Genomic DNA, 9,682 nt, shown 5'->3' with positions numbered 1-9,682 from the left:
ACATCATATTATGTGCGATCAATCGATACAATTTAACTAATTAATTGCATATTTTCTGTAATTAAGCACAATTGAACCCCCTTCCATTTGAATGCGTTTTCAGGGAAACACACGGCTAAAGTAGTTCCAGGCAGGTCTTGACCGTATTACATGTCTATATCACTTCGCCAAATGATTTCAGTTATGCTGGGTACACACCAAAAGATAATCGGGCTGATTTTGGGCCGATTTCCCCCCTTCCGACAATCCTAGTTATGTCCCGATTATCTTGATGGTTCAACAGATTATCTTATCAGATTTTCCCTTGGTGTGAGGTGTGTTAAGAGTGTCCTAACCTGCTCGGAAGAACGTCGGAGCCGCTCCGATCGCGAATCGTAAATATTCAACATGTTTAATATTTACGATCAGAAATCCTGATGTGTGAGGGGAACCCCGAGGACAAACGCGCACACGTTCTGGAGATTATCACGTGAAACAAAACAATATCCAATCAGAAAGCGAGCTGATGGAAGACAGACACGGTCATTCTCACACACACACACACACACACACACACTTGCAGGAAGCTGAGTGTTAAGATTTAATATTCATAAGTGTAAATTTGGAGGAAACAAGCCTTTGTTTTTCATTTTAAGAGCAGACATTTTACAATACCTAAACACAATATTGGGTTTGAAAAATAAGAAAGCTGCAAAGTGCATTTCAATCTGTAAACATTTGAAATTTTTTGTTTAACTTTTAAGTTTGTCACTGTTTATGTATATGTCTTTTTTTGTTTGTTTATCGGCTTTACTCTTTGTACCCCCCTGACTGTAATTGTAATTCTTAAAATCAATTAAAAAAAAGATTAAAAAAAGAGGGATTATAACTTTTTCTAAAGAGACAATAAATCCAATAAAGAATAAATAAAGACAATAAAGAATGAATATATTTCTGTATAAAAGGTTATATATGGGCTAATGGTGGGTACAATGGGGTTTTTTTCACTTGAATTTTATGTGAAAATCATTCCAAACACTAACGCAATTTCTTCCTGCATATCGTCCGCCATGCTTATTCTGAAGTCTCGCGTCATTTTGCGAGAATTCCTGTGTTCACAGTTGAGACTCTGGTTGAAAATCTGTTCGTGTGTGGTGTGCTGTCTTTGTCTTATCATGGCACACCACACACTATAGGAGCAAAATGCTTAAATCTAGGATTTTTTGTCCTCATGTTTGTGGTCTATCACATTTTGAAAATCTTATAAGATGTAAAAAATCTTTTGGTGTGTACCCAGCATTATTTCAAAGGTCCTTACAGCAACAACAGCAAAAGAACCAAAAACCCCTGTAAAAAAGACTGTGACAGTGGATTTTTTTTTTTTTTACTGTGAAAAATTAATTCAGCATTCAGTGATATGGCTTCTCTGTCATGTGTCTGTATAACAGTAAAGCCAGGAGTGTGTCCAAGCACAAAATATGAAGCAGAAGAGTGTGCCTGGATACGTTTCGTGTCGTGTGCCGATGACCGTGAGTGTCCCAAGAATGAGAAATGCTGCAGCAATGGATGTGGACTTCAGTGTATGGCACCAGATACAGGTATTATATTATATTATATTATATTATATTATATTATATTATATTATATGTGTGGTCAAGCAACATTTCAAATATTTGTATAATGGCATATTTTTATGAAAGACGGCATTATTGATACCAATACTGATCCTGATGTCTCTATGAAATTGATTTTTTTTCTTCTTAATTTTAGTCATTAATTATAGGCATTCAGCATTACAGTGTAATTGAAAGCTATCAATTTTAACACTTATTAGGCTTTAAAAAATATAATTTTAAGTTAACTTAAAACAATCTTCACAAAAACTCATATTAACTATCACATTTACCTGTGCTCTTCAATAAATAAGGGCTATTTTTTTTTTTCCGTCATGTGTCTGATAACAGTAAAGCCAGGAGTGTGTCCAAGAACAAACTATGAAGAAGTAAGGTGTAAGAGGAAGGGTGAAGAGTTGTGTGCCGATGACAGTGAGTGTCCCGACAATCAGAAATGCTGCAGCACTATGTGTAATGGACTTGACTGTATGGCTCCAGTTACAGGTATGATATTTTATTTAATTATAGGCATTCAGCATTACAGTATAATTAAAAGCTATCAATTTTAAAATTGTATTAGGCTTTCAAAAAATATAACAACTTATAATTTAAGTGAACTTAAAACAATCTTCATAAAAACTTGTGATAAATGTCACCTCACCTGTGCTCTTCAATATATCAGGGTTATTTTAATTTTCTTTTCTTTTTTCTCTCTGTCATGTGTCTGTATAACAGTAAAGCCAGGAGTGTGTCCAAGAACAAACTTTGAAGAAATAAGGTGTATCAAGAAGGGTGAAGAGTTGTGTGCCGATGACAGTGAGTGTCCCAAAAAGGAGAAATGCTGCAGAACTGCATGCGGTGGACGTCAGTGTACGGCTCCAGTTACAGGTATTATATTATATTATAAAACGGTTAGTTTCAATCCTTGATTCTGAATGGTCAATAGCTGTGTTTTATTCACGATAAAACACGGCTATGACCGCTTCACCCAACGGTTCTATGCATTACTAGACAACACCCCTAGCAACCACTCTTAGCAACTTAAACACAGAGCTGCCACTCACGCAATTGACCCCTTTCACACGCTCTCACGCCACACATCCATTTTCTCACACAGAGACAAATCGCCAAGCAAAGAGGACACTGACACCAACAGACAAGACAGAGCAGGTTACTTATGATAGGAAACTAATTCTCAGCTCTCAGGTTCTGTGAATTTTATTACGAATTTCAGACAATAAATACCGTTTTGCCGCTTTTAAATGTGACATCGCTGTAGCACCTCTGTTCAAGCGGCACGTGAACCGATCATCTTTCTTTACTACTAGTTAATAGTAAAACTATAATAGGTAGATACAGTACAACTTATCGAAATGTAAATGCATCATACATTCTTTCGATCAATCAGTGTTTTTCAACCACGGAAAAAGGTCAATAAAACAGCTGGAGAACAATGTCACACATTTACCTCAGGAAAGCCATTTAATGACCATAGCATGTTAGTTGGCTAGAAAAAATAGTATTTTATAATACATTTAGTGTTAGTAGCCTATAAATGAGTATTTTGCTAAATATGTGCACTATATTACATATTTATTATTTTTACTTGTATCATTAAAAAATAAAAAGTTATTATAATAAAAAACGCATTATATTTCATTCGAGTTGTTATTTTAAGCCTTTAATAATGCCAGCTGACAGAGCTCTGTTTACAGCATTATGTGAGAATTTCTTTCTTGAGAAAAATTAACATGCATCTACTATTTATTATCAAGATCGAGATATTGAATCAAGATCGGAATCAAACCACAAGAATTGAATTGAATTAAAATTGTATCAAGCAATAATATAAGCAGTAGCCAGTAGCCAGTCACTGCACCATGCACATCGTAACGTTGTCACTAAACTTAATAAAATTATGTTTAGTTAGGCTACCAAATGTTTTGACATCACAATATCCTACACTTATTGCGATGATCTTTTTTTTTTTTACATTTAATAATACATTTAAATACTTTATTAGTTTACATTTACATTATTTCAAGTTCACCACGGGGCTGTTGAATGTTTGAATCTGATTTAACATGTTTGTGTATGTAAGAAAACCAAATCACAAAAAAGTAATGGACCAAAGTGGTGATTTGGGCCCCCCTAGCATCCTGGGCCCATATGCCTGACATAGCCTACTCTGCACCCCATAGACCAGCCCAACTATAAACGCACCCCTGACTATAGGATGTTGAATGCTTGAATCTGATTGGTTGCCGAAGATTCTAAGGAGTGCAATTATTTTCAGGGAAACACACGGCTAAAGTAGTTTCAGGCAGGTCTTGACTGCATTACGTACATGTCCATGTACTTGGCCAAATGATTTCAGTTATTTCAAAGGTCCTTACAGCCTACAACTGCAAAAGAACCAAAAACCCCAGTGAAAAATTAATTCAGCATTCAGTGATTTGGCTTCTCTGTCATGTGTCTGTATAACAGTAAAGCCAGGAGTGTGTCCAAGGAGAAAATATAAACCAGAAATGTGTGCCCGGATACGTTTTGCGTCATGTGCCAATGACCGTGAGTGTCCCAAGAATGAGAAATGCTGCAACAATGGATGTGGACTTCAGTGTATGGCTCCAGTTACAGGTATTATTTTCAGGGAAACACACGGCTAAAGTAGTTTCAGGCAGGTCTTGACTGCATTACGTACATGTCCATGTACTTGGCCAAATGATTTCAGTTATTTCAAAGGTCCTTACAGCCTACAACTGCAAAAGAACCAAAAACCCCAGTGAAAAATTAATTCAGCATTCAGTGATAAGGCTTCTCTGTCATGTGTCTGTATAACAGTAAAGTCAGGAGTGTGTCCAAGGAGAAAATATAAACCAGAAATGTGTGCCCGGATACGTTTTGCGCCATGTGCCAATGACCGTGAGTGTCCCAAGAATGAGAAATGCTGCAACAATGGATGTGGACTTCAGTGTATGGCTCCAGTTACAGGTATTATTATATTATATTATATTATATTCAACGTCAGGGAAATGGCCTCAGATGGAAGCATAAAAGTTTCAAATGAATGAAACTAATGTTAACATTTATTATCGTTAACAACTAACGAATGGCTCGACACAACCCGTACCGGGGAAGAGCCTAGACAGGGATTTCTTCAATAATTTCACCTACGCTTTGCATCAGCTGCAGTAAGTCAGCTGCCTCGCCCAGTAAGTATTAAAAAAAAAATCGTAATAAATTAAGATCTAAATCAATATAATTAGTTGTAAATTAAATATTTTAAACACTAATACAAAAAGAAAAGAATAATGCATTGACTTGGGTATGTAATAGGTCTATTAACGTTCACGCAAGAACTGTCACGAGAACCGGAGAACCGGATCTTTTTGCTCTCCTATTTCTAACTGATAGACTGGAAACAAGCTCTATTCCCGATTTTGGTTTTCTAATATCAAAAGAAAAATCAGTTGGCCTCCAAGTACACGGTATCATATGCAATGTTTTAATTAGTTTATATAACAAACTCCAAAACAACCTGCAGGGAACGTTCAAAGAAAATATTTGTTTGACCAGTTGTGAACACGTGCGGCAAACACGACTAGAATTTGGCTAAAATAACTTCTGATGACATTCTCTGTAGGTTATAAAAATAACCCCCCAAAAGATTCTATTATTATTATTATTATTATTATTATTTATTTTGGTACACTGTTCAGTATTATATTGAGAGCACTTTTTGTTAAACTTACTATTGTGAGGAATCCATTTTTTATCATTTTAATTATATGCACTAGTGTATGTGTATGTATATTGTACATTTCTTAAGAAGCATTATTTATTTTTAGACTTATTTGTTGGCCAGTTGTGGTCTGTGCAATAAATATTAAAAGTTCTAAACCATCTATTGTGTTTTGTTGTTCCACTATAGTAATGATAATATTTAAATATTTAAGTTAATAGGTGTCTCTCACATTGTCCCACGGCAACATTAAAATAGTGTAGATTAGTGTACAATGTTTTATAATAATATGATGTTCTATTTAGTGTCCATTTAATTCATTTAATTCACTTAACATTTCATATTGGGGGTATCCAAGAAATTTCTTATATTTAAACTTTTTTTTTTTTTTTTTTAAGTAACGCAGTAGTTACTTTCGCGGGTAATTAGTTACTTTTGTAATGATGTAATTCAGTTACTAACGTTACTATTTGTGAGAAGTAACTAGTAACTATAACTAATTACTTTTTTAAAGTAACTTACCCAACACTGTGGGTGGCTTTACAAAATTAATAAAGATGATAAATAATACTCAATGCAATTCACTCAGTAAGTAAAACTAGCTATTCATGTCCTGAGTGTTTTGTGATGTACATATGATGTTTAATCCCACTAAAGGGCCAGACTAAATCTGAATCTCTATCCATACAGTCTAGGTGCATAACTGAAGGGAATCCAGTGTGTGCCGAATACTGTTCCCATGATGGTCAGTGCCCTGCCGGACAGAAATGCTGCTCAACACCTGTGATCGTACATGCAGTGTTAATCATATTAGAGAAATTAAGTAATGAGTCATGTTACCTTTGTCATGTACCTATCCTATATTAACTGTTGTATTCTTTTTGCCGGTGGTATTCTCTGTGATTGATATGAGGTCCTCCTGGCAGTGATTAAAGCTTATTCAAAGACATCATTTGGAGTCTGTCTGTCAGTCAGGTTAGACACTAGAGATCTTACTATTATTCTCAAGTGATAGTGCTGAAGTGGAGCACTAGAGATCTTATTTATTCCTAAGTGATGGTGCTGAAGTGGAACTCCAGAGACCTGTGGAGAGACGTCTAATAGAGTACAAAATTGTAGGTGTCTAGGAGACACCAGGTTAAATTAAAGGGCATCTATTATGCAAAATCCACTTTTATATTGTGTTTTGGACATAAATGTGTGTTGGCAGCGTGTGAACCCAATCACTCTACAGTGATAAAAATCCACCCACTCCTTTTTGACATCATACTGCTCAGGCCCTGCCCACTGCTGCTGATTGACAGTCCTGTATTACCATAGTTTCCGCCCTCAGGGAGTAGTACACTATCTGCCATTTTCTCAGCGCTCACTTGAGCAGCTGCTGTGACAATTTCTTGTAAGTGTAAGAAATATAAGCTGACTACACCACCTCTTAAGGCAGTCGGAGCCCTAGTAGATCACAATACTTGATTCTAGGCAACAAATAAAGTTCATTAAAAATAAAAAATAAAACACAATTTTGTTACAACACGGACCATCAAATGTTAAAACGTGTCAACAATAGAATCCATAGAAGTAGGAAATGGCTCTCCTCAAGACTGCAAGAGGGTCGGGCCTGCTCTTATGGACCTCCTACCACCTTTAAGACACAGAAGAAAACCCACAGCATAGCCTACACCGCAAATAAGAAGGAACCTTCAGAATCACCATTTCAGTGCCAACCTTCTAGTACACACCACACAGCAGTGCCACACCACCCAATTCACCTACGCTGAGGGAGGTTTAATGTCGATGCAGGCCGGAGTCACTGTAACACACAAAAAGAGGAGAGCAGTACCACAGAAACAAAAAGCAAATGACAAACAATATTTAATATAATCACATAATCTAAGCAGAAGGTTTGGGCAGATCTCCACAGGTTAAGGAATCATTTCACTGACGACGCTCCATTGCGTATGAAACACCTGGACAACTTCTGAATGACGATGCAATAATTGCACACTGATGAATTTGGTGTTATTGTAAGATGAGAATGGAGTTGTTAGATAAACACAAGAACATAAAATAACACATGATGAACTCATGTGTGAGTGGTAAATAAGATCTCCTTTTCAGAGTCATATTTAGTGAGCTCATTTGATCACCATCTTCACTTCCACTGCCATATGGCAGTGGAATTTAGACTTTGTCTGGATGAATTAAAGGAAAGGTAGCAAAATAACAATACAATTTTCAATAACTAGTATATTTATCAGCGGTATGCATAATTAAAATATAAAACATTATTAAATATAGAAATAAGATTGTCTATATTAGTTGTTTTAATTGCAAATCATTAATGCAAACCTAAAGTTTAAATCAGGTCAATTAGAGAATAAGACTTACAGAAACAGAGATTTAAAATCCCTAGTTTAGCTTTTGCAATCATCCTCTCTGCATTTGATGTACAGGCTATGTCCCACTCGATAATGCAGGTCTGACTGGGAACTGTGTGGTTGATTGATAGAAATGACTGCATTCCAGAACTAACTCTAAATTTGTATTGTCATTAGTCATATTTTGTGGGTCCTACTAGTTTGCAACAATGCTGGACATAATAAATATTTTATTAAAAGAGACCAGTTGCACTGCATTTCAATGTGTAATTTGAATGGTTAGAAATTAAATCATTTGATGTGTGACTATAGCCATGCACATGTCCAATGCATATTACAGTGTTTACATACAGGAAGTTGACAAAATTGTAACACTGTAAAATTGTTTGACACAATTGAAAAGAAATTATGAATGCTTTTGCCCTGGATAGTCCTATGATCTATGCCAGGTAGAGATGTTGTGAGGTTGTAGTAGTGAGGCTGTGTTTTGTATCTTTGTGTATAAGAGATGGGTGGTGTCTATCCTATCATAATCTCTGGTGTATAATTTAGTTCCGGAGCTACACCGAGAGGCCATGGAGCTGCAGTATGAGTGCTATGAGGTGTGAATTGCCCCTTGAATTATCTCCACACCCATCTCCTACATTTCAAGATGTGTGTGTCCTGGCTGATGCAGGCGGGCCCAGACCCTTGTGGACCCTGATTCTGAAAAATGGCAGCCATCACCCTGAAAGGAAAATGGACAGGGAGAAATACAGTTTAATCTTGAACCTTTACACAAATTGCAAGACATTTTATCTTTAAGATGTGTGTGACCATCATGTGACAGTAAAAGAGCACACACAAACCTTATTCTAATATGGAATTGTATTGGAATGGTAAAGAGTGTTGGTACGTGACACGAGGGCCTCCACTCAAGGATAACATATGATGAACAAGTCTAAGAATGTTCCACATATGGTTGAAATACTATAATTGGCCAAGAAAAATAACATTCTGAGAGTCAAGACTATAAAGGAGAAAGGATGCCCTCCCCTCACGGTCACACTCTGCATCCACTCTGTGTGACTGTATGACTGCTGGCCTTTCCTTGCAAGAAAATAAACCTCATCAAAGACAATTGGGAATATTTGTCTCTTATTCAGTGATATACTTTTGTTTGCCACCACACCAGATAGTTGTTGCAGATGGCTTTCACCTGCGGTTTTGTGCCATCAAGGAAAAATTGTTTTAGTTTACAAAGACATGGACCATTATCATGATCATGTTTCTGCAAAGAAAAAGGCCAGATAAACTGAGTGATAATGGTCAGATCTGACTGCTGGTAATAAATAAAGTCCTTCTGAAGTGAAGCGATGCGTTCGTGTAAGAAAAATATTCATATTTAAAACTTTATCGACTAAGATAACTAGCTTCAGGGTGAGTAAATCATGGGCTAATTTTAATTTATGGGTGAACTACTCCTTTAAAGGGGTCATGTAATGCCATTTTTGTACAAGCTAATATGATTATTTACTAATATGAATCTAAATTAAAAGTTTGTAATACTTTAATTAAAAATTTACATTAGTATTGTAAGAAAACACTAATTTTACCTGCTCAAAAACAGCTCTGTTTTCAGCACGCCGTTTAAGTGTACAGTATGTGTCTTTAACCCCCGTGATAATGAGCCTTACTCACCCCGCCCCTCTGTTCTGTGCGTACACCGTTTGTAAAAAAATAACACAATAACCATAACGCGTTGTTCATTATAAACGTGGGATTATGAATTTCGCATCATGTTTATTTTTCTTTATTTGGCAAAAAGCACAACACTTTGTTTTTATTGTGAGTATACACAAAAATAATACACACTTAACAGGATCGAGTGATGTAAAACACAAGTATGTAAGATCAAAATCAACAGAGTATTTTTCATCTCTGTTGCACTGATAAGGAAAAAAAACGAGCCTATCGCGCTGGCGCGACAGCCG

At 36.1% G+C, this 9,682-nt stretch overlaps 1 protein-coding gene across 2 annotated transcripts in view; it reads left to right on the top strand.

The window, feature by feature from the left end:
- Window positions 1-7,540, top strand: part of LOC311072761 (uncharacterized protein) — an 11,784-nt gene extending 4,244 nt beyond the window's left edge. The window contains exons 7-12 of one of the 2 annotated variants that reach the window (XM_084097987.1): window positions 1,428-1,577; window positions 1,944-2,096; window positions 2,328-2,480; window positions 4,080-4,229; window positions 4,434-4,583; window positions 6,025-7,540. In XM_084097987.1, coding sequence (XP_083954113.1) covers window positions 1,428-1,577; window positions 1,944-2,096; window positions 2,328-2,480; window positions 4,080-4,229; window positions 4,434-4,583; window positions 6,025-6,029 — 761 coding nt within the window. In that variant the 3' untranslated portion in view covers window positions 6,030-7,540. The remainder of the gene's footprint in view (window positions 1-1,427; window positions 1,578-1,943; window positions 2,097-2,327; window positions 2,481-4,079; window positions 4,230-4,433; window positions 4,584-6,024) is intronic. The other variant, XM_084097988.1, reaches the window with a different exon arrangement.
- Window positions 7,541-9,682: the final 2,142 nt, after the last annotated feature.

This window comes from Abramis brama (assembly GCF_963993115.1).
Source record: "Abramis brama genome assembly, chromosome: 22".
Lineage (NCBI taxonomy): Eukaryota > Metazoa > Chordata > Actinopteri > Cypriniformes > Leuciscidae > Abramis > Abramis brama.
This window is presented reverse-complemented; position numbering and strand designations above follow the sequence as displayed.